Source organism: Scleropages formosus, chromosome 12 (genome assembly GCF_900964775.1).
Source record: "Scleropages formosus chromosome 12, fSclFor1.1, whole genome shotgun sequence".
Taxonomy (NCBI): Eukaryota; Metazoa; Chordata; class Actinopteri; order Osteoglossiformes; family Osteoglossidae; genus Scleropages; species Scleropages formosus.
The window spans coordinates 12,680,752-12,705,340 of record NC_041817.1 but is presented as its reverse complement, the minus strand read 5'-3'; the positions used below and the strand labels follow the sequence as shown (position 1 = coordinate 12,705,340).

The 24,589-nt window shown below is 47.1% G+C and overlaps 2 protein-coding genes across 4 annotated transcripts; one reads left to right on the top strand and one right to left on the bottom strand.

The window, feature by feature from the left end:
- On the bottom strand, nucleotides 1–18,766 carry fhip1b (FHF complex subunit HOOK interacting protein 1B). Of its 3 annotated transcripts, none has more exons than XM_018758923.2 (11): nucleotides 18,304–18,766; nucleotides 10,252–10,750; nucleotides 9,379–10,011; nucleotides 6,710–6,955; nucleotides 6,457–6,624; nucleotides 6,251–6,330; nucleotides 5,383–5,552; nucleotides 3,931–5,124; nucleotides 3,614–3,792; nucleotides 3,377–3,539; nucleotides 1–3,005 (listed from the first exon to the last, which is right to left on the bottom strand). In XM_018758923.2, exons 2-11 carry the CDS (start codon nucleotides 10,378–10,380, stop codon nucleotides 2,698–2,700), a joined length of 3,270 nt encoding a protein of 1,089 aa, XP_018614439.2. In that variant the 5' UTR covers nucleotides 10,381–10,750; nucleotides 18,304–18,766; the 3' UTR covers nucleotides 1–2,697. The 3 variants fall into 3 exon arrangements, with proteins under 3 accessions (XP_018614439.2, XP_029112628.1, XP_029112627.1); XM_029256795.1 differs by having other exon boundaries at nucleotides 18,561–18,576; XM_029256794.1 differs by lacking the exon at nucleotides 18,304–18,766 and adding an exon at nucleotides 11,769–12,123.
- A 547-nt stretch (nucleotides 18,767–19,313) lies between these two features.
- On the top strand, nucleotides 19,314–23,468 carry cnga4 (cyclic nucleotide gated channel subunit alpha 4). Its single transcript, XM_018758007.2, has 6 exons — nucleotides 19,314–19,417; nucleotides 19,722–19,823; nucleotides 20,105–20,211; nucleotides 20,975–21,804; nucleotides 22,390–22,555; nucleotides 22,846–23,468. The coding sequence occupies exons 1-6, from the start codon at nucleotides 19,314–19,316 to the stop codon at nucleotides 23,466–23,468; spliced, it is 1,932 nt and encodes a 643-aa protein (XP_018613523.2).
- Nucleotides 23,469–24,589: the final 1,121 nt, after the last annotated feature.

Here is a 24,589-nt window from a genome sequence, read left to right as displayed (position 1 = left end):
CACACACACACACACACACACACACACACACACACACACACACCTTTACATTTCCCTTGCTCACTGGTTCATTCCTCACTGAAGTACTCACAGCAAACAATCTTCCCCAGAAATGTCATTTGAATATACTGTAATTCACATATGCATGTTCGTACAAGTGGGGAGAGCAGCTACAGAAGTGTGTTATTTACTGCATGTCTGTGTACTTGTTTACTTGTTTCTAAAACCTTCAGCACACGAACACCCCCATACCCCCCAATCCCAGCAGAATAACTCCAAAGAACACCTACTGTAAACCCATACAAAGTCAGACATCTTTTTCTCATCTCCACTGGATAACCAACAACTCCTGGGGCTCAACAGGTGCAGGGGACTGCTGTAACCGATGGCAGTGTTTCATGGTGTATGCGATGGGGGCACACCACCAAAATGAGTCATACAACTACGTTAATTTAAACATGATTACAAAAATCATTTAACAATCTGGCACATACAACAATCTGACACAAAAAAAAAAAAAAAAAATCATCCTTAAAATGTGAACAAATGAAAATCAAGTCTAAAAAAAAAAAAACAACTTAGTAATCAGTTCTATGTTGGTTTTGGACACACAAAGACCATTTCCTGTTCCTAGCCATGATCATCATTTGTTTTTACTTAGCCACTGGATCCATGTACTCTATAGACTCGCATCCTTCAGTAATTCATCCAAGGCGTCCAATCAAAACTCTTGAGGTGTCACCCAGATGGGTGACGGACATTTTCAGTTGGAACCTTAACATTATGTACAACTGAAGGAAGGACCAGTAGCGAAAATGTTTAACTTTATAAGACAGCACAAGAAAAATCATTATCTAAAAATGCCTAATTAATAATAAAGAAAAAACAAAATGATAATGATGAGCTGCTGGGTGTCTGATTAACTGTCTGTTCAAACATTTTGGCTGAGAGGTACAGTAAATATTAAAAAATGAAGGAGCAGGGTCAAAACGGCAACAAAAAAAAATTGTTCAACAACCTAACGCTGTAGAGCAGTTATATGACGATGTAGTGCAAATGTGTTCAGCAAAAATGAGCACTGAAGTGTCTTGGCACATCATAACACTGCTCAGGTGTGCAAAAAAGGGGGAAATAATGACACACAGGGACAGAAAAACAACCCCAGCGTCCTTTTTGGTGACTTGTGTAAGAGCTCAGCACAGACTGAGCTGCAGACTACCCATGAAACAAGCCTGGAGAGGGTACCTGTTCCCAGTCTAGCAGGTCTAAAAAGAAAAAGAAAAAAAACCTTGTGTGGGGGGAAGGGGTAGCTTTCTCTTCAGGCACAACACAGTTACAGTAATGGCATGACAGGTCACTTTAAAGCACACGTTCACTAGCTGTTTTCATTAGATACTTTCTCAGTGAGCACTTAAGAGTTTCTGATTGACAGTCAGTACCTGTAAGTGGGACAACGACAATGGCTGCAGCTCAAAATTGAGAAAGTCACCGAGTTGGACTTCAGTGGCACTGGACAGAATTTAAAGACGACTAGAAAGAAGGAAAAATATCAATGGGGAATCCATAACCCCTCAGCAACATCAAGTCCATATAGCCAGCTGTCCTCAAAAACAGACTGCAACCAGGAGGGTGCAATTTACAACAAAAATGTGCAATGTGATGCAAGCAATTCTAAGTCACCTTTAACAGAAAGTCAAAGGCAAAGAAAGAAACAGATACTAAATCCTTAACCGGCAACAATGTCCGTCTCCTTTATCTGTGTAAAATGAGTCATTGGAACTAAACAGCAGCACAGGCCGGGAGGCAGACAAAAGCCAGGGCTGCGGTGTCCTTCACGCCGCCCATCAGACATGCTCTCCAGGGCAAGCAGCATCAGGTAGCTGGTTGTCTGACACCACTAGCTAACAAACTGGGAAGACTCAGATTCCTGCACCCAGTTTATCTTCCTTGGTGTTGATATGTATTAAAATTTCTCACTAAAATGGTAAAAACACAAGCGAGACCTAAAAACAGGTTAAAAAGCCAACAATACTAAACACATTTTCCAGTCCCAGTCCTAAGGACCAGACAGTCAGCGTGAGGTCGAGATGATGGGGGAGGTAAATCCTCCCTACGTGAACACTAACTGCCAGTTTACAGCCATCCGAGTGTTTCGGCCCTCGTCCTAACCACGTGGTCTGCCATGTTATTACATTCATCCTCTCTCTTAAGAGTTGTTCGGCAGATTCCCTTAAATCGGAACCCAAAAAGACCCACCTCAACACCGGTCTGCCTGAGAACTGTATTCCTCACAGGACATGAGAGAACCCTCAGGTATGGTCAAAAAGGCCAACTGGAGTGGGCTGGACCTTTGACTGAGGCACTGAAGGCCTGGCTTGTGTGGAGAGTGTGTGCGTAGACATCTAAGCAAATTACACAATGCTGCCTTGCTTAAGCCTAGGATGTGGCTTCACAAAATCATTATCCTACTTTGACAATGATAGGTGAATATACAGGACTGTTTCCCTAACTCTGTATCTACTAAGCTCCAGTGTGTACTATGGACACACAAATATTTACACGATATGCAGAATTTCCCCAAATTGTAGTTTACCCACTCCACATAACGCATACTACCACCAGTCTCTCCTCCGAGGCAGAGACTTTTCTCAGCGCTCCATGCTGCTCTTCTCATGGAGCACCACGGCAGCACCTGTCTCACTCTTCTGCCCCCTGGCTGCGGGGAAAGGGCATGGCGACTGCATGTTCCTGTGCAATAGCAGCCAGCTCCTTGAGGAATTCTGGGAAGATGACGGCACAGTACACGGCATTCTTCACACGCAGTGCCTCGGCCTGCTTCTCAATACCCGTGCTTGTGCCTGCTCCGCCCCGGAAAAGCGCGCTGTGCAGCGATTGGCCGCCATCACGCACATGGGCCAGAGCAAGCTGGGCAGCCTGCCGTGCCCTAGTGGGGCTGTTGGTGTGGCGGAGGATGAGGTCACCTAGTGATGGCTTGCGGCTCTTGACTGCAACACAGGAACGCAGAGGTGGTTAGGACACACATCTTGCTACAGCTCACTCTTCCTTTCTTAAAGACACACACTGCTCAGAGAAAGCTCAAATCTGCTGACACGAGTATATACTGTCCGTAACATCTTCACGCTCGCTGACAGACACTGAAAAAACGCCATGCTCACAGCACACCCCTACATACACGGACACTCACGCATACACACTCACTATGCTGCTACATGCACTCTAATCAAGACCACTGATGTAGATGAGTTACACTGATGTCTAAGATGACATCTAACCACTAGTTAACCTCCATCTACGCTCTACTCACACACAATCAATGCTCTGCCAACCTCCCAATTACCAGCAATACTGCACCCACCGAGGGAGTCAGAACGGCGCAGGCTGGGTACACTCATGGGCGAGTCGCTCCAGTCTAGCTTCCCCCGAGCAACCAGGTATCGTCGAGCCTTTCTCAACATTCCTGGGAAGTCCTCTTGGTTGGATGCAAATGCTTCAATGCGGTTCTTCACAGTCCCCAGAACCTATGGGGCACAAACATAGCTCAATACCGGCTACTGATAATGGTCTAAGAGAGGGAAACACCAGGAGTTTGTACCTGGATGAGCGACTTCACACTTGGTTGGAAGACCATGTTGGTGTTGAGGAGGAAGGATCTCAGCAGTGGCTGGGGGTAGTAGGCCAGTTGGGCCAGGATGCCTGTCAGCAGAATGTTTACGTACAGCGAGTTCTGCAGCATGTTCTCCAGCTTTGCAAACAGCACCGCAATGAAGGGTCCTGTGGTGGGGGACACATGGGGTGAAAGGTGACATCATCGAGAGATTAAACTGATAAAAAGAATTACTAAATACAAATTACATGTAAGATTTGAAAAGAGGAAAGCGTGCTCTGACAAGCCCCTCGTCCTGTATTCACCTGTGTATGGCTGTGGGAGGGGCTGGCCGATGAGGCGGTGAGAGCTGAACGTTGCCTGACTCGAGCTCTCAGCCTTGGGCTCAGTCATATCAAGCTCTGCCTCAGTAGGGGAAGGTGGCCGAGCAGGAGGATCGGGTGGGTCTCGAGGGAGTTCTCCCTGGCGGTCCCGCACCCTGGCCTCCAGTTCACGCAGCTCCTGATGGAAGGCCTCAATGCTGATGCCTTGACCTCCAGTCTCCTCAGCCTGAGCCGCAGCCGGGGCACGCTCCAGCAGCTCATCAATCAGGCTTTCCACCGACTCCAGCCTCTGTTCAAGAGGACCCGAGACATCAGGTGGTTCCCGGCCTTGATTCGAATTCAGTCCCCGCACATCTAATGGCGGTGCTGGTGGGGGGTTACAACCCTGTGACAAAGTTCTTTTCTGAATCTCTCCCACTGATGCCACCATCTCTGCATGGCCAGGTGGATGGACCTCAGAGCAATAGATGCCCACCCCATCTGCAGCAAACACAGCTTCATTTGAGTCTCTCCTAACCTTCTTCACCTCCATTCCTCCTTCCTGACCTGCCCCATTGTACAGGATCTGCTGCAGCCCCTGAGGACCAGGGCAGGGGAGTGGCTGGATGCTGGTTGAAGAAGGGGGGCGAGGACAGGGAGGGGGTGGGGGCATGGGGGTGGGAAGTTCCTCTCGCTGCAGGCTACGCTTCTTGGTGCGGGGAGTGAGGCTGATGCAGTTCTTGCTGATAGTTACATCCCACTCGCCGCTGTCCCTCTCCGAGCTGCCCCATTCTGCTCGGGCTATGCCTGCCCTGTGCTGGACAGGGACAGGGGCACTGCTCTGAGAAGGTGGTGGTGGTGGCGGGCAGGGGGCATTATGTGGTGAAGGGTCCTCTCCATCATATGGAGCAGACCAGTCCCGACAAGCCCAGGCACATAGCTCAATGCCCCGCCGTGCATCTCGCAAGTATTCCAGGTAGCTAGACTCCCAGTCTCGCCCCTCCCCCACATGGTGTGCAGGGCTCTCTGGGGACAGGGGCGTACTTGGGCCCCCACGGGGAGACAAGGGAGCTGCCTCGGAAGCAGACGAAGAGGACGTGCCCCCTCCACTGCTCTGCTGCCGAATGAAGAGTGCCAGACGTGATGGTGTGCTGGGTTTGGGGTGTAGAGGGGATTCCGTGCTGGGGCTCCCGGGACCTGGAAGACAGAGACTCACAAGTTCACTGTCACTGCTGATGCCAACAAATGTATGTCTGCAATTTAAACAATTTAGTCTTTTTAAAGAATATGACAAACTTAAACACAAGCTATCAGCTTTGAAGTCTTTCACAATTAGGCTCAAGTCTCAACCTGAATACTGATCTAAGCCTTCATGAGTTAAACTAACAACAGACCTTCATGGGAAGTAGGAAAATAGTCTTTTTCTAGGATCACGTCTGCATTCTGGATTCTCACCTTTCTCCCAGAATGTAGAGTCATCCTCCCGGTCCCCTGATGGCGCTGTGTCAATGTGGCAACACTCCGGGATGAGGGAGAGGAACTTTTCAGCTGACTTGCCATAGAGGTCGGTTTCCCTGACAGCTCGCCTCTGACTCAGCATGACGTGGGTGCAAGGGAGCAAGTACCTGAAATGCATAACATGACATATTGCATTATGCTCATGGCAGACAAGATTCATGTTTGCTGGGACTGACTTCTGAGATCAGACCATGAGCCAGGGGAGGGTTCTAGTGGACAACCCCAGACCTGTTAGCAGGAGCAAATGACATTTTTGGGTATACAAAAGCAATCTGATGGAGCAGTTTAGAATGGTAAACTGCCCATTTGCGTTGTATTAAAGAACAATTTCTTAAACTGACAAGCATTACACTCTATGAACTATTCTCGAATCTAATCGTTTTCACCAATCAGTGCCAAAAACTTGTATTGCTATCTTCTTGATTCTGACCTTCAGATAAAGAGACTTACAGTAACTGACACAATTATACAGCTGGGTACTGAAGCAATTCAGGGTAAGAACCTTGCTGAAGGACAGGGAGGTCTGCTTAAAATAACTAACTTAGAAGTGCATCTCATTAACTAGTGTAGTACTGCCCCATTAAAGTAATCACAACATGCATTAAATGGCACTTTCCAAATGGAAAAAGGGTGTTAAATATATTTTTTCCCCCTCAAATGCCAAAAACTTAATTCACTGTATGCCAGTGACTACTTTTGGCCTATACAGTGATGCCTAAAGAGCACCAAGTCAGCATACACCTCTTAAACTTTAATGTATTGTGTTCGGGAAACATGTTGGGATCCTGCAACCGGAGAAACATACCTGAGAACAAGCTGCAGCATGAGGTCTTCACAGTTGAGGGAAAGCAGAGTCCGAAACAGGCCTAGGGACACCATGCACAGCTGTGCGGAGGAAAAGCGCCAGTGCATTACACAGATAAGCATCAGTCACATTCCCCAGAACATTCAAAAGATGTACATCAAAGCAATGAGGTCTAGCACCTCCAGCACCCCCTGGCACCCACTCACCCTCGAATTGCTGCTAATGCGAGTGAGCAATGTGTCCAGAATGGTGTCATTATCATGGCGATGCAGCAACACGAAACGCAGGAAGGTCTTAAGCAAGGCAGTTTCTGTGATGCTGCGGAGGAACAGGTCTAGGTAGGCTGTGCTGGCGATCATCTCCTCGACAGATGACTAGAACATGCAAACACAGTCAGTCATGCTTGTACGTTCACCTCTGATCAGATGATCACATTCAGGATGCTGCAGCAAGCTGTACCTTGTGCAGGGCTGGGCCCATCACTGGCACCAGAAAGCCATTGTGCACATAGTCCAGCAGCTGGCTGCGCACCAGTGGATGGGCCACTTGTACCACGGCATTGCAGAACTCCAGGGAGTTCATGAAGAGCACCAGAGAGGACACGCCCACCCAGTCCTCAGGCCGCAGTGCGTGCCAGTCGTCTCCCCGCACCTCAATCTTCCGCGGCAGTGATGAGTACAGTGCACTCAGACCCGTGGCTAGCACCTGCGTAGGGAGTCAGAGGGCAGGGGTCAGGGAATAAGGGATGCAGGCTTGGAGACATCACTGATGTGTTTCATTCTAGCAGATCATTTCCTCCACTGGATGGCAAACCTCCAGGGGTACTATGAGAAACCAAGCACTGGCACTGCAAAAGGAAAAGGAGATGTCTGAGAAGCCTCCCAGAAATCAAGGCAGCCCTAGGCTAAAATGAAGGCCATGGTGTGGTCAGAGACTGGTATTCATGACAAAATTAGTACAAGGCCACTCTCAGAATTAGACTCCACCTTCAGAGCTTTTCAGAGATTATGTGTTTGATTGGTTTGAAACACATTCAACGGGAGAACAGAACAGACTGAGGAAAACAGCAGTTACTGCATCTGCACACAGCCGTGGGCGTAGAGGTACAGCATCGTATGGCAGCGTTAATATTCCTCTTCCGCTCACCAGCTGGCCACGTTTTTCAGTATCGATTTCTGCTCTCGCAGCTACGTGGGCGTTACAGCGCAGAGGGCAAACTCTCCATGCGAGAACAGTGTCTGAGGGAACAATAAACATTCTGGATACGCCTTTGGCTTGGGATTCATAGTTATGCAAGAAGCCGAGCTTGTGTTTAGCGTGCCTTTTGAGGGCCAACTACGCTCCTTTGGAGATTAGTTTCGTAAAAACAACAAGAACTAGGCAAAGTGAGTCAGAGACTGGAACAAAAAAACAATCCATGCAAAAAAAATTAAAATATGCAAAAGATGGGAACACACACCCAAGATGCCTTTTTTCAAAAACCCAGTTTGCTTCTTCGAAACAGCAATTGCATCAGGAGCAGTTCTCACTCCAAACAGCATGAGTCACTCTCACTTCCATTCCCAAGAATGGACAGGAGAGTCACATACCGACCAGACAGTCACTCACTCATAAAGCAGGACCTCCTCTTTCGATCATTCACCACAAGGAGTCATGCATGCCCTTGAGGAGCAGTTACTCTCAGTTACTCTCACATTCACTCCAAGAGCAGCTTCTCTCATTGAAACAACAGGGGAACACAACAGAAAAACAAACCAATGTGGTAGGAGACAGAAAGCAACAACAAGTTGAGAGAGCCAGAAGCATGAAAAACACATTTTTCACCGACACACATGGTATGCAGTCATGGGATTGCACAGGCACAGAGACAGACCAGCTGAGAGAGGTAAGCAAAAGTACTTGAGGACAGACAGTTCTTCAGCTGAAACCTTTTGCATTAAAACAAGAGAATTGGGGGAGGAGACAACACAACGGAGACAATTCAATCAAACTGTTGAAACATTAGCTGCGCAATGCAAGAAGCCATTCTTCAGTCCCTCTGCTATACACAGATCCCCTCTTACCTGGAGCACACTGTTGTACAACAACTCTGCACTTTCTTCACTTTAATGATGCTCTGAGCTCAGATGAGTCACATCATTCAGGATGTTCAGACAGAGGTCACTCAAATACCTGTCTGAAAGTGTATAACCTCTCCACTGGGAATCACCAAGACTGTGTTGGGCCCTCATTGCTCTTTGGATCTCTTCACTCAGCCCCTCATTATTTCTCTGAATGGTTTCTCCTACCACTTATGTTGATGATGCCAATATCTACATCTACTGCCCTTCCATAAATAGATGGTCCTCCCAGAACCTACATCTACTGCCCTTCCATAAATAGATGGTCCTCCCAGAACTTAGATGGGCTCCGTAACATCTTGGTACAGACAAAATCGACACCACCATCAAGTTAAGCTCTCCAGAAGCACTGCTTTACATCTCAGCCAAGTCACCACTGCACTGCAAGCTCACCATAACCCTGAGAACTACAATACTGACCAGATATAAAACTTTCAAGAATAACAGACAGGTGCCTTTCACCCACAACTTAATTCCTTCTACCAGGACTCCTAGACTGTGCCACAAATGTACATCAGTGCACTCAAAATACAGAGGCTCAGCTAATCTCCATTACACCCCTTTGTCATGATCTCCCTTAAACTGGCCTCTCATCACAGTACCATTGTGATACCAGACCCAAGTGCTGGTGTGTAAAGGGGCTGGGCAACTACACAATCCCTCAAAGGCATTTTTTTGAGTCCTCAGGCAGGGGTTTGTTATTGCTTCTCTACTCTGGCCGGCCACTGGTGAAATCACCTTTCAACCCATGTGAAGAACTGCCAAGTACACAAATGGGTACTAGAAAAGTAAAAGGCGCAAAAAAAAAGTAATGCAACACCAACGAAATTATTTAAATCGACAGCGACTAGATGTTACAAGTGTTTCAACAGAGAGTTAAGCAGGTATGTTACATACTGTTTACAAGCATTTTAAAATTAAAATACACAGGCATACATAGGAGAAACAAAAAACAGGCAAAAAAACACAAACACACACCTACACAGTCACACTTACACTGTCACTCACCGGGCAGAAGTAGGAGTTCTCTGTGATATAGCGTGCTACACCATCATTGCTGGCAGAGGTTGCCATGACGAGCAGAAGTGCATCACGGGCTTGCTGGCCCAGGGGGCCGTCGCGGTGTATGAACGGCACCAGCAGAGAGAAGATAAGCAGATTGGTGGGGCCTTGGGGCTGGGCAGCCTGGAATAGCAGTTCCAGCACTGCTGGCTGCTGTGCCATACATACACACACCTGGTTGAGCAGCAGCACCAGACTGGGCTCCAACGCAGGGGGGCAGCCTGTGGAGGGATCTGCACAGGCCCCCAGCAAGCTCAGCAGTGGCTGCAGCACTGCCTTATGCTGAAGTAGGGACTGCTGGGAGCGGCCGATCAGCATCTCAAACAGCTTGAGCAGTGCCCCTTGGCTATCAGGGTCAAGCCCTCGTCGCAGGTGCCACTGTACCAGCCGCTCCAAGATGTTCTGTGTGGTCACCAGTTCTAGGATGGGGCCCATAACAGGGCCGGACCCCTTCTCATCCTCACCCGGGCGCTCCTCTGCGAGAAGGCACAGCATCTGGTCCGTGTGGTTCCGAACAGCGGTCAGATCATCCCCTGCGGCTGAGCCCGAGTCACCACGCTGCTCCAGCACCCACGACACCTGAGGGCATAGCAAGGCAAGTACTGCTCAGGACTATGAGGGAAAAGGGTAACTACAGATGTGTAGTGAGAACCTCACTTTGAAGAGCACCAACTCCATACTTGTGTAATTGTACATGTTCGTCACATATCATGCTGCTGTCTTTACATTCCATACTGATTCACTCCAATGACAGCATGGACAGTGAGTCTCAGTCTGTGCATCTATGTCTAATTTAGGAAAGGTGGGTAGTGCTCTTACCTGCCTCCAGTGGTTCTCAAACACCATTAGGCACGTCTCGGGGTCAGCCATCAAAGGGGGTGGGGCCACCGTGTTACGACCACTCCTGCCTCCCGAACCCCGGGGATTCAATCGACTGAGCCAGCTCATGGTCCAGATGGGTGCAATGTCAAGGGTCAGAGGCTACAAATACTGGCACAAGGAAGGGATAAAACCAGGGGACAGTGGGAATGGCAAGAAGTGGGGGAAGAGGGAAAGGGGAGGAAAGGATGGGGGAGGGGTGGAAAGGGAGGAGGAACCCAAGAAAGGTGTTGACAGGCGGTAGCGGTGCTCTCAGGCAGGAAACTGGAAGCAAACGGTTGAAGCCCTCCTGCTGTCTCGCTGTCAGCAGCTCACAATCCTGCCAGCACAGTCAGTCAGGTGTCCCACACACAGCGGCCACTCGTCAGCTCTCCGGGTAGTCCCTGTCATCCAGTTTGCAGCCGACACCACTCCATGCCCAGCTTTGGGATCCACGGCACTGCAAACGGATAACTCGGATGAGCAACAGCTGCAGCCAGAACCAGACACGCAAAGGGAGCCTGGGTAAGAAATGGAGGCAAAGCACAGCTGTGTTTCCACAGATCATGACACTAAGCACAGCAGTGCACACAGAGTACCAAGCCTCACAGGGGCAGTCTCTGAAGTCAGGCCCAGCAGCACTCTCATACACCTGGCAGAGGGACTGGAGGGCTTTAATCCTCTGAGCTGAGCATGAAATAATAGCACAGCCCACAGCAATCTCCTCTTTAATGTTGTTCAGAGAGAAACACACACTATGTAAGCAGTAAGCAGGTCCATCTAAAGTGAAGAGTTAAAGCAAACACTTTAAGGTGAATCCCTACGCCCCTTCGGTCCAATGGCAAAAGATTTAACATCATACTAGGCACTTTTTTGTTGTGGTATTTTTATCATGATCCAAGACAGCCCTTTATGTATTATTATTAACCAGGGTCAGCAGGGAGCATAGCAGTTAGGGCTGTTGCCCTCTAACTGAAAGATCTGGGTTTGACCTTGGATTAAATCCCACACCTGCTGCAGTACCCTTGGAAAAGGTACTTACCTTGAATTGTTCCAGTGACAGTTACCCTGATAATTAGGTGAGTTTTTATAAATCTCTTAGTGTACAAACCTGACACTGCATTGGACGAAAGCATCAGCCAAAAGAATAAGTAATAACCATTATTTAGCTTATGGTTTTAACCAAGGGAACTTACAATGTTAAGTAATGGTATAAGATACTTAAAATTACTTCATACAGCTCAAGCAGGGATTTGAACCCGAGTCTTTGATTGCAAGGCAACGGCCGTAACCGTTACACTAGATGATGTCCCATGTTGTCTTACATAGAATTTAAAACATCTGAGTATTTAAAAAAAATCTGAAGGAAATGTATGATTAAGGTTCATTACTTTCTCTATATTCCACAAAAAAAATAAAGAAATATTTTGCTGCGAACGGCAACATCTTTATCGACTGTGACAAACAGAGATCTCCACCTGTCCCGTTACGTTCCCAAGGAGGTCCTCGCGCATCGTAGGGCCCCAGCAGCGATGGACTCATTTCTGTGCTTCTTTAAAGATCTGCTTCAGCTTGCTCAGCCATAAGAAACTGGCTGCTCAGGAACAAAAGGTGGTTTTGTTTTGCATAGAAACATCACTTTTGGATTACACATTAAAAAAAAAAAAAAAAAAAAACTGCTAGACTTAACACAAAGCATTTTACTTTTGTATGTGCCTCACAAGCACTTTCATCGGCAGGTGTTCGCCTGCTGTTTGTTTCATGCTTTTTCTATTTATACAGAGAGCGATTTAGAAAACTAAATAAAGGAAGGTTAAATACCTGGGTTACCCAGTCTGGAACACAGTCCACCAGGTTTTTGCTCATATTGAGAATTCCTTGGCAAGTATCCCATTTACTTATTGGCTAGTTTGCCCTTTGTTTAACATTCCCATACGAAAGGATTTCCAGTTTATGCTTTGGTCAGCAGCAGGGAGTTTATTCATTAGCCAAAATGTGGTCAGATCTACACTACTATAATACCCAAAATTGGTTTCTAATGCGGCAGTGGCAACAGTTGGCATCTGGGTTTGAAAGGAGTCTGCACGGAACATCTTTAGATTGTGTCTCCACCTGCTGGCAATGTCCCCCCTACACGAGCAGTCTCAGAACTACAGTCCACAGCAGCGGCACCGGAGCTAGCGAACAGCACTCGCGCAACCCGCCCTTCTGCTACGTCTTAGAGCGCTTCTCCTCTTACACCTACCGTGCCGAAACAAATGGCACTCATTCACTTTGCAAGTGTCTCCATCATCACAGAAGCTCCCGAGTCTCCTTATGAAGCAGGCTAAATGTGGTCAAGATGACACAGTTATACATTATCCTTTTCACGGTCGCATTTCAACATGGCAGTTACATCACAAGAAGACCACAGAGACTTCTAGCAGAACATGAGTGATATTAAACACTGGAAAATGACATTGTAAATGACTGTAGTGAAGCATCGTCAAGTGTGGGCTGACACAGGAACTGCCGTTACGCCCCAATGAAATTAACAAGTGTTGAGGTCAGTTATGATAGGTGAAAGTCAAACACTGATTTCTTGAAAAAGAAAAACAAACAGAACAGGGCCAGATCGGGGGGGGGGGGATTAGAAAAATGAAAAACCCTAACATGGAGCCATGAAAAATATGTACCTCTAAACAATATTAGCATGGAACACAAAGCTAAAATTAAATTTTATAATGAATGAGAAAGAGCTATACGGTGTACATTGTTATATCAGTTTAAACTGCTAAGCACCTGCTCAATGTTTATATCACAAAATATTTAAAATAAAGCCTTCGGAAGCAAATGCATTCCAGCCAAAATTAGTATACTTCGTATATTCTGAATTGTATAGCAAAGGTTGCACAAGTTTTATTCAGCACAGAAGAATAAATAAATGGCAATTTCTATGTGTTTAACAAGAAAAAACATAACACCTGGTTAAAGTAGATCTACTCATCAAATGCAAATAGCCAACACCCAGAGAGCAAAAAACCTCCAAGACGAGAGGACTAAGCTGGGGTGCCATGGTACAGGGTGACCCAAGGGAACTGGACATACGTAAATAGGCGATCTCCCCCCTCACCGAAGTAGACGTGGTATGAAACCAATTAACATTCACACTAACAAGCAATGCAACCAAATGAACAGCACATGGTGGGAGTTCGTTCTGGCAGATGCCCCCTCCTCAGAGGGACGCACTTTGCTGGCTGATGTGCCTTCAGCACCTCTTCAAAGCCCTGGTACACGGCAGCAACACACCCAAGCTCTTCTGGGCTCCCGGGTCCACACACACTTATTGGTATAGTGGTAAAACAGAACCCAGGCTGCCCTGCTCATCAGATTATTGTGACTACCTGAGTCACACTGTTTATTAAATGCTCATCCTCTCATTCATCAGAGATGTGCAGGACTTCATGCAGTATTCAACATAGTATTGTATTATGGGTGTATAACTGTGGATGTGACAAATAAAATCTTGAATCTTAACGTTCTTCCAGTATACACACTGAATAACCACTTGGCTACTGCTGTGTATCTGCACTCCACTAAGAGGACATAAATACTATAAATGAATGAAAGATTTACATTTTATGTTATTCAAACCCAACCGTAAGATACAGACCAGCTACCCGATTCTGCTGAAATCACATAGCGGGGGGAAAACTATCCCACTTAAAATATCTCCTTTCAGATGAAATCAGCATTGAGCTCAGAAGAAAAACAGTTCCATGTTATATAACGGAGAGAGATGACAAGACAACGGACAATAAATCTGAACCAGTGGTCAGGAGACATCTAATGTCACTTCCACTTTATTCCCCAGGATCCAACCAGTCCTAGACCATGACAGGTCTGCACCCTAATGATTCACTTTATTGAGCTCCTGTGCCAACCTAGCCTGCCTCCCAACAAAAAGTACACCTGTAAAAATGAGGGCACTGCAGAGCTTGCAGTGTCTTCAGCAAAGAAAAGCCACTGGTAGGACCCACTGGGAGAACAGTCCCCACATTGACCTGCAAGGACACTGGGCTTTTTAACTCTTTCTAAAGGGCTGCTGCAGTACAGAGCCACTGTTGAATTTCACACCATTTGGAACACATTTGTACCACTTTCATGAATAAAACAGCTTGTACATGTGTCTTGTCCTAAAATGTGGATTACATGTTACATTAGGGGTAATCGTACTGTCCCTCAGTCTCACTGAAGCTGAAATCATTGCTTTTCTGCAATTACTGTCTCACAGTCACAGAAAGCACATTATTTAACGAAAACAACGCTGACGTATACGCTGCTTATGCATTTTCATTGATATAGATATTGGAACTCGGTCAGAACTCTGAAAATGTTACTTCTGTAAATTAACTAAAATATTATATTATATTTACTCACTTAAAATTCCCAGACTTAAGTTACTGGGCTAAGTTCTCCAATGACCGCAGACTTTGAAGTGTAGAATTCTGAAGTTCTCTAACCATCGTATCAAAGCAGCCCACGTCAACATATAAACTCAAAGTAAAAGCATTCTGAAATGCCTTGCGATCAGGGCAGCAGAGCTGGAAAACAGGATAAAGGAGACTCTTTGAGAATGCATCTGAGAGGAGCTGTGTAGGAGCGGAAGTGGATTTCAGTCTTCCTAACAATTATTACTGGAGGCAGCATTACATCATCCTGATGATGATTTACATGTTATATCACCACATTAGCACATCGTCCATGGAGAGCATTCGATTTCCTAAGCTAATACAGGAACAGGACACTCTCACCATGATCTGGTGAAGCAGAGAGGATGATGCATCATTATCCAGAACAGAGGCATGTTTAACTAGAGTTGGATGCATTTTTTTCCCCGAAATCTGTACTTTTGCAAGACCTCCCATGTGTGATCTGAGGGAGAAGGTTTTGCTGACAGGAAGCCATCAACTACCGCCTTTACAGGGTGCTACCAAGCCTGCGTTTCAGCGCCATCATTAGGAAGGGTGTCATGGTACTCTACCTACACCGCGAAGCTCACCGACTGCCACCTAGTGACTTGGATGATTCACCATCACACTGAGAACGTTCCAGAACTAGAACAAACAAGAGGTACTTAGTGACCTGCTCAGCTGCAACTACAATTTCCTCAGGGAGCTGAAATAATCACACGTCTATTAGTGCTTAAAAACACACCGCGTAAACTACCAGGGGTCAAAACCTTGGTTAATTACTGAAAAAAAAAGGGACGCTTTCTTTGGTCACGTTCACTCCTGCTTCATCAATCATCAATTCTCTGCAACGGTAAGAACTTAGGGTGAAGTTAGATTGAAATGCAGTGAACTTCAGACACAGGAGCGCAGAGGTGCACGCGCGTATCCTAGGTGACGCGCGCTTGTGAAGTTAGGAGGAGCCGTCTATGACACTTCACTGAGGAAGTGAGCCTGTGTGCACAGACAGAAGCCAACTGGCAGCACACAGCTGCGGAAAGAACATGGGTGGCTGGCATGATGGCAGGTAACGAAGCACACGGCAGCCTTTCTCGTTGACCTATGCACAGCCCTGACACGGATCACAAGCGCTCTGGCACATTATCATCGGCAGGGCACTGCACCTGTTTTACACTCCACCTGTCCTGTGTCACACCGGTCAGACGGATCCTTCAGAGGGACGTGGCACCTTGTCTGAATACACACAACACAGTGAATGTATGCATTGCACACACAACTATCCGCTACAGATTTTAATAGTTTATTTTTTTTGTACTGTGGGTGTGTCTTTTCACTGATTTTTTTTAATCATTTACCAATTAAAGCTATAAAATGCCATACGAATAGATCGTTCATGTCTATTGTTATATTTTAAAAAAGTTGTCTGTTTTTATAGTTATTGAGCTGACTTTTCTCTCAAAGCAACTTACAATGATTTAACCATTGATGCATCTGGGTAATTTTTACTGGAGCAATTTAGGAAAAATGCTTTGCTCAAGGGTACTATGGTGGGATGCAGGGTATGAGCCCAAGTCTTATGAATGTAAGGTGGCAGCCCTGATCACCACACCATCTGCTTTTAGGCAAACGCACTTCAGAAAGTAATTACCAAGGCACACGCACCACAGATAGATAAGGAATTTGTAAGGCTATACTATAATGAAGAAAAATGTCCAAAGCATCATATTTCGCTTTTGTCTGCTTAATGTACATATTACTGATACAAATGTGTACATCAGGGCAGAAAACATTTCGTAATTATTGTCATTAATTCGCAGATTACAAGATCTAAATACGGCTGGCTGGTTTTAAAACATCTTTTAGTAAAGAGGCACAATTTCTCCAGCAGATGAAGCATTAAGGAGCTTTTCACGTAACCGGGAACCACGTGCAGTTTGCGAGGGCCGTGGATAACCTAGGCCGCACGGAAGATGCTACTCTTGTCACGGACCTCAGAATTCCAACAGAAGGTACGGTTCCTTGCCATTCAAGTTCAAGCCAACTGGTAGCTATGCCTTTTAACTGGGCCATGTTGTCTCCACGTGCAGCTGTTCCAGTAGTAACACTCTGCGCCAGCAATGCTTCGGGTCTTCACGTCGCCAAGCGAGGATGATGCCTGCACAGCAGCACGAGACCCAAGGAGATGAGTGCGATATCCTCCATGCCATTTACTCAGACCTGACAGGGCCGGAGGCTCGCAGGAGAACACCTAGATCGTGGATCAGTCCATTTGGAGGAGGACGCCTGTCCACTGAGACAAGCAGCGACTTGTGGGAAACCTTGTTAGTGCTACACATATAATATGTGCATCCCCCATTCTCTGAATAGCAAACCACAGCACTGAACCATGATCCAAACGAGGTCCGTCCTCTCGTACCCCCTCTCCTGGGACTACCAAAGATGAAGCCATGAGTTCTCCCGTCTGTACGCCGATGTCTCCAGATGCGATCGCCTGGGCGTGCCACGTCCACGCACCGCGGCGACCGGGCAGCGGCTCCACACGGCGCTCGCGCACCTCCATCGTGACCTTGCTGAACTCCCACCAAGAGCACAGCGCACCGTGGGCAGGGGTGTCACGACACAACCACAAGGTTTCTAAATCACACACCCGGGCCCTGCTTTACGCACTCTCGCCGGAAAAGGCATCCTTTTTGCTGACGCCGGTGCTGAGCTATTGACAGAACCTGGGGAAGACCGCAGAATGGACCAGCAGCCAGAAGGTGAGCACACTCCCACCTTCCTGTTCATACCGGCGATGAGTGCAGTCCTGGTCCACGTCCCCATGATCCACGTCGCGCAATGTGGCGCTGAAGGATGCAGCTCTCAGGTGACAGCTGTGCTATGTGGGCTGAGGGGGATGTCACATGGTGCTGCTGCGCTACAGCACAGCGCGAGGTGGATCGGGTCAGATCGGAAAATAAGAAGGAACATGATGATGAGAATCGTTCAGCACGAACAGTGAGGGAACATCGGCCCACACAGGGCCTGGACACGGAGCACATCCATCGCTGCTCGGATCACGTTCATAAACACACACAGCGCTGCGTCGATGTGCAGCAGAAACAGGCCCGAAAAGAGCAGAACTGGTTACCAAAACGGCACCCAGCGGACCCGATCGGCCGCGGTTCGGTTCGACTGAGTGAGTGAGACGCCACCGCGCGCGCCCGTGGTGGCGTTTAATTAATCATTAACCTGCTGGGCTTCCTCTCCGGGACACGACGGAAGCGGCCCCGTTCCGTCGTCTATGTCAAAGTCGAGGGTGACCGTAACTTACGCCTTACCGTAAGGGTTGGAAAGACAGCACAGCCCCACCGCGTGACCAGAACGGCGCGGCTGAGCCGAGGACCGTTAGATAGATGCGCACTGTGTGACACCCAGGCAGGCAGCAGCAGCAACCCGCACGCACTGACTGGTCTGGAGTAAGTAAACAACGGAGCCGAACGCGGGTCGCTCCTGAAGTGAAGAACGCCGGGCGCTACAACAACCAACAATGTCGGCGACACCGCTGTCTGAGGTTACTCACCTGGCAGAGCTGCGGGCTTTTTTATTTTTATTATTTTCCCCAGATGGTGAGAGACACTGATTTTTCATGCCACAACACTCATTTTCGCGCTAAGGCGTTCGGCAGGTTCTCGTCATAAAACACGCGACATTACAAGGCTGACCAACCGCAGGTGGATAATACCATCCTTCGTCGTCTCGCCTAGATGATTTGGCTCGCATGCAGACGGACGCTTTTTCTCCATATAAGATCACTTTGACTCCGAGCAGCCATCTTACTCGCATTCCTCGCGCACACGCCCTCGCGCAAGGGACGCTGTGACGTCTTGCAGGAGCCTCGGTCTTCAAGCGCCGCACCGCCCCGCGCCGCCGCACATCGCGCGCTGCTCCCGCCCGCGGCGAAGCTCTGTGGGACAACACGTCTCGACTTGTTGGGCTCGCCGAGCGCCTTTCTGACGTTCATATTCGCATAAATTTTGCAGAAATGTGTGTAACGGACCACGGGCTCATGATAATGACACTACTGTTACTTTAAGCACTGTTCCCTTCGTGTCCAACCACTTCCTTTCCCGCCCTCATTTGCAACTAAGACTGGTGGTGGTTCTCAGCAAATTTTACTCACGGGAAGTTGCATTAATTAAATATGAATTTCCCTTGCAAACATACTAATGTACCATATATATATCATAATAAAGGTTGTTTCAGAAAATGCAGGTGGCTGTGTGTTGTTTTTTTGTTGGTGCCTTTGCTTCGGATGTATGAGGAGCACTCCGGGGGCCTGGGATTATACCCTGGTTTGTTCCCCCCGAGGGGCTCACCTGTGCTGGAGATTCACTGCCATGGAGACAGCGCTCCGCAGGTGAACGGGTGAGATGCGCTGTTGTCATGCGCACCCACGTATGAGGACAAACATCCTCCAGGCAAAGCGAGCATTGCCTACCAGGATCACCCCGGAACGGCGAGGCCCGCTGGCACACAGGTGTGGCGGTTAAGGGGTCACCACGGTGCATTTGCGAGAGGACCCCAGCAGGGATGAGTCGCTGGGCTGGGTTACTTCAGCGCGTGCAGAAGGAGGAGGTCGTGAAAAATGAAGCAAAGAGTGGGAAGAGTGTAGCGGAGGTGAAGAAGAAACTAAAGTGAGTGGCCAAAACTATCTGCGTCTGGCCCCTGTTTTTTAACGCACTCTATTAGCACGGTGGCTTCATGAAAAGAGTTCACCGTGAATATAGAAGCCCTTTTTGCTTTTGAATACCCTCTGGTTTTATGGTACGTTTCTCTTCCTCTTTGTCTCGCTTGCTCTGGTCAAACAGGCTCTCCGGGAACAACAGGCCAGCGTTTATCACACAGAAATATTTCACCACAACTGCAATGTATTGGTTTACGAGGAAAAAATCAGAAGCAGTGAACAGACAGTGATTGTTTATATCTCTCTCTGACTAGCTGGAAGGAGTGGATTGTGGACCCATCGGAGGAGTTTTATTACACGTGGTTGCAGCTGATGGTCTTCCCTGTGCTCTACAACTGGGTGATGATCATCTGCAGGTAGATGGAGTACAGAGTCCAGCGAGTCATTTACAGTACAGCTGTCACATGGGCACTACAGTCCTGTTCACAATATGTAGCTACATTTGACCGTTATGGTAAAGTTCTTTGAAAATCATAGTAATTTAATACATATCAACATTTTTGTTACATTTCTTTTACACTTCGTCTTATGGGGAAACAACAGCCAGAGGTAGTGTAAACGTCATGCTTTGCAGTAAGCATTCAGCAACAAATCTGAAAGAGATTGACTAACACTGGTATTTAATTTTGCTGCCCAGGACCTGTTTCTACGATACTGAGAAAAACTATCTGGTGCTGTGGCTTACCATTGACTACATCTCAGACCTTCTCTATGTAGTTGATATTATAATCAGGTTTCGCACAGGTAAGAGGCCATCCCGCATATAGTATTCATGTGTGTCTTTCTACATTAAGTAGGGATTGGTGGCAGATTTTAACAATAGCTTCTCTATGAAATAGACGTGCAGTTAGCGACCTTATGTTATTAATCCATTACATTTTATGTAGTTAAAACAGTAACAAGCCAATATATCTCTAACCAGGAAACTGCCATCTCGCTATTCAACACATGGGCCATAGTGTCTATGGTTGAATTCATCAGCCTGCTGTTGTACAAAATTTTTCATTTTTGCAAATATTCTTTTCATTTATCTTCATGAAAAGTAATGCCTATAGCCCTATTTGCATAATTATTCATTTGTCATGATCTGGTACAAGATTATTAGATATGATTATTATTGTTGTTGTTGCTATTATTACAGAAAATGTATTTTCTCAGCCGTAGGGCAGTAACCTTGGTAACCGTGAAAGCTGATGGGTGGACACAGAAGCGCACTGTAACAGCAGTAATAAGCCATACATGGACAGGGACAGGGAGAAACAGCATGTGGGGTTACACCAGGAGGCACTGGACTGGAGTTGAGGAACGAGCTGTAGCCTCCCCATGGTGCTGGACAATGTCCCAGTCCCCAGCAACCTGGTCGAGCATGTGGTGGAGGCCAGCATGGGTTACCAGTCACCCATCTCTCCAGTACCAGCATTTATGTGGACGTGCTCATCAGGCCTAGATTACATGTGGGGTCAAAGTATAACACTATGCTAACATATGCTAACACTACCCCTGGTAGGTTTTCTGGAGCAGGGCATCCTGGTGCGAGACCCTGCTCTTCTGCGACAACGCTACCTGTGGTCCTCCCAGTTCCTGTGGGACGTTGTGTCCGTCCTGCCCACAGATCTATTATACCTGTGGCTTGGAATCCACTGCCCGCTGGTGCGTGTCAACCGCTTCCTGCGTGCCCCACGGTTGGGAGAGGCCTTCGACCGCATGGAAACCCGCACCTCTTATCCCAACACCTTTCGTATTTCAAAACTCATGCTCTACATCTTTGTTCTCATCCACTGGAACTCCTGCCTCTTCTTTGCACTCTCGGGCTACATCGGCTTTGGTTCAGATGAATGGGTTTACCCCAACATCTCTGACCCTAATTTTGCTTCGGAGCGTCGGCAGTATTTCTACTGCTTCTGGTTTTCCACACTCATCCTGACCACAGTGGGGGACACACCGACCCCAGAAAAGGAGGAGGAGTTCCTGTTCATGGTTGCTGACATGCTGATTGCCGTACTGGTGTTTGCCTCTGTGGTGGGCAATGTGGGAAGTGTGATCAACAACCTGCGGGACCGCGATAATGTATTCTTTCCCAACCACGAGCTGGTCAGGAGTTACCTAAGAAGCCGATGGATTGACAGGGCCCTGCGTGCACGAGTCGACGGCTGGTACCAGCACCTGCACATCAACAAGAAGATCACCCGAGAGAACGAGATCCTGCAACAACTTCCTACCCGGCTCCGCACCACCATTGCTGTCAGTGTGCACCTTCCCACCCTCTCCAAGGTCACCATTTTTCAGAACTGCGAGACCAGTCTCCTGGAGGAATTGGTCCTGAAGCTCACACCACAGGTAGGAGGAGGTGCACCTCCAGAAAACACCTTCTGGTGATAGTTGTACTAGTGACCCTGTGTGATGTGCGCTGTGTCACTGACATAATGCATCACATAGCAGGTCACATAGCTATTAAAGACATGCATTTGTCACCTAAGTGCCCTTTAGCAATGTTCTAATTTTAAGTTGTTCGGGTGAAAATTCCCAGTCTTATAAACAGATAAAAATTTGAGTTGCTTTCAACAAAGCTATTAGTAGTACATTTAGCTGACACTTTTCTCCAAGGTGACTTACAATGTTAGGTTTGTATAAGAAGGTACTTGCTATGACTTCTCTGTTTATGCAGTTGTGTAATTTTTTTCTAGAATTTTTCCAGGTAAGTACTTTCCTAAAGGGTACTGCAGTTGAGTGGGGATTTGAACTCTGTGAATTCAAGGTGATGACTCTAACCACTATGCCACTGGCTGCCCTTGTACTAGCTATCATTAACAGATCAGATGGGACATGACATCTAACATGACACTGGCAGTAGATGGCCCTACTCATATAGCTCTGTCATTGTGTGTGAAATTAAGTCCCTCTTCTTTACCGCAATTGTTGTAGGTGTACAGCCCAGGTGAGTATGTGTGCAAGAAGGGGGACGTGGGACACGAGATGTACATCATCAAGGAGGGCAAGCTGGCCGTGGTGGCTGATGACGGGGTCACGCAGTTTGCTGTCCTGGGTGAGGGCAACTTCTTTGGAGAGATAAGCATCCTTAACATCAAAGGTAAAACACTTTTTAAGAATGTGACATGTTTGGCTGATATTACACTTTTAGTCATGACATATTACGGCAGAGAGTTCTCAAGTGTTTTTAACCATTTTATAAAGGTGAAAAGGGCTTTGCGGTTTTCTGTGTGATTATTTATATTTTGCCAGTTGTTATTTGTCGTTTATTGTCACATATGGCTTGTTTCTTCAGGGTTAGATTGAATGTGTCTTTTCAAAAACAGACAAGCCAAGGCCCAAAGGGTGAATTTTTAATTCTGTTGTTAATTTTCCTACAAATAAACCCAGGGAATAAATCAGGGAACCGCCGCACAGCAAACATCCGCAGCATTGGCCACTCGGACCTCTTCAGTCTGTCCAAGGAGGACTTGACAGAGGTGTTGGCTGAGTTTCCTGCAGCCAAGCGGCTGCTGGAGGAGAAAGGCAGACAGATCCTCATGAAAATGGGAATGTTGGAAGAAACAGCTGGGGGAGATGGCGCTCAGGAGGAAGAGAAGATGGAAAGGAAAGTGGAGCGCATGGAGAACAGTCTGGAAGCACTGCAGACAAAGCTGGCAAGGCTGATGGCTGAACTGGAGTCCAGCACTCACAAGATGGAGGCAAGGGTGCTGCTGCTAGAAAAAGAGATGGAGGAAAGGGAGGCAACGGCAGAGAAGAGAAAGGCCACGAAGAGGCAGAGTAAAGGTGGCGTGAAAAAAGAAGCTGCGGAGCTTCCGGACGGAGACTGCCATGGAGAGGCAAGTGAGCAAATGAAAGATGAGGCCTCAGTTAGAGCTGCATCTGGAGGTGTTGTAAGGTATCATGGAGAAGATAGACACTGTAAGAGCATGCACCTGGAGAACGCAGCGGAGAATGGAGGAGAAACAGAAGAGGAACCCATAGAAGAAACTAAAAAGGAGAAAATGGCATAAACAAGACAGAGGACAGATGTAATACTGAATACGGTGAGAGAAAAAAAACAACAAAGTGATGATTTCTAGCATTTGCCAGTGTTCGGGAAAAGGCCAGGAGCCTTATGGAACTATACAGTATCCATGGAGAGGAAGGAACTAGAATCCTGAATTGCCCAAGCTGAAAAGGGGGGCAATAAATGTAGTGCATCTTTTAAACAGAGAATTACGGGAAGGTGAGTCAGAGGACAAAAGAATAAATGCTATGAACCACTTAATGGTTTGAGGTTCTCTGCAAGAGAAGAAATTTGCTATGGTGTGTAAAAAGGCCACTTTTGGAACAGATACAAAACTTATGTTTCAAAATACACACACTGTCTGAAACCACTTGTCTCAAGCGGGGTCGGGGTGATCTGGAGTCTAACCCGGCAACACAGAACGCAAGGGGACACACCCAGGACGGGACGCCAGTCCATCACAAGGCACCCCAAGCGGGAGTCGAACCCCAGACCCACCAAAAAGCAGGCCCTGGCTAAGTCTACTGCGCTACTGCATCCTTTGTTTCAAAACATCTGTCCTTAAATGTCATTCTACCTTCACAAGAACTGATGCGTGTCTGTCTAGATCCCAGCGCTGCACCAGAATGAGCAAAGCACTTTCACACTGTTAGTGTCTGTTTCCTAAAGGCACCGTAGTGATGATTTCAGCAGGAAGTCAGTAGAAGTTGAAGTTAGAAGTAGTAGCTCAGCACAACTGGAGGTTTGGAAGATGAACAATTGCAGGTTCACTATCACTTTTACAATTTACCCACCAGATGGCAGCAGTTATTAAGTGCTGACAGGTGGAGGAACTCACATGCTGATGAAAAATTGTGTTCCTGTGGTTTGCTTGTTGAAAACTTCTCATTAAGTAGGTTCCATACAATCAGCTCATCTGTGGATGTGTTTATAGCAAATCATTACGGTATGAGTACTTGATATATTTCATTACCATGTTATGTACTCTGAAGAAAATACTTAATTCATCAGATGTTCCAGATTTTTACCATGTTACTGTTTAAAAGTGCTGTTAAAGAGGCACTGGAAATACCATAAATGTTCAAACACCGTAAGGAATTGCCTTTGTGATACATGAGAACTGTG

Excerpts from the sequence above, each read along its gene's own strand:
- fhip1b (XM_018758923.2), bottom strand. The coding sequence starts at position 10,380 with ATGAGCTGGCTCAGTCGATTGAATCCCCGGGGTTCGGGAGGCAGGAGT. Across the intron at positions 10,012-10,251 it reads TTGAGAACCACTGGAGGCAG|GTGTCGTGGGTGCTGGAGCA; the intron begins GTAAGAGCACTA and ends CTATGCCCTCAG. Across the intron at positions 6,331-6,456 it reads GCATTAGCAGCAATTCGAGG|CTGTGCATGGTGTCCCTAGG; the intron begins GTGAGTGGGTGC and ends TCCTCCGCACAG.
- cnga4 (XM_018758007.2), top strand. The coding sequence starts at position 19,314 with ATGAGTCGCTGGGCTGGGTTACTTCAGCGCGTGCAGAAGGAGGAGGTC. Across the intron at positions 19,418-19,721 it reads GAGGTGAAGAAGAAACTAAA|CTGGAAGGAGTGGATTGTGG; the intron begins GTGAGTGGCCAA and ends CTCTCTGACTAG. Across the intron at positions 20,212-20,974 it reads TATAATCAGGTTTCGCACAG|GTTTTCTGGAGCAGGGCATC; the intron begins GTAAGAGGCCAT and ends TACCCCTGGTAG.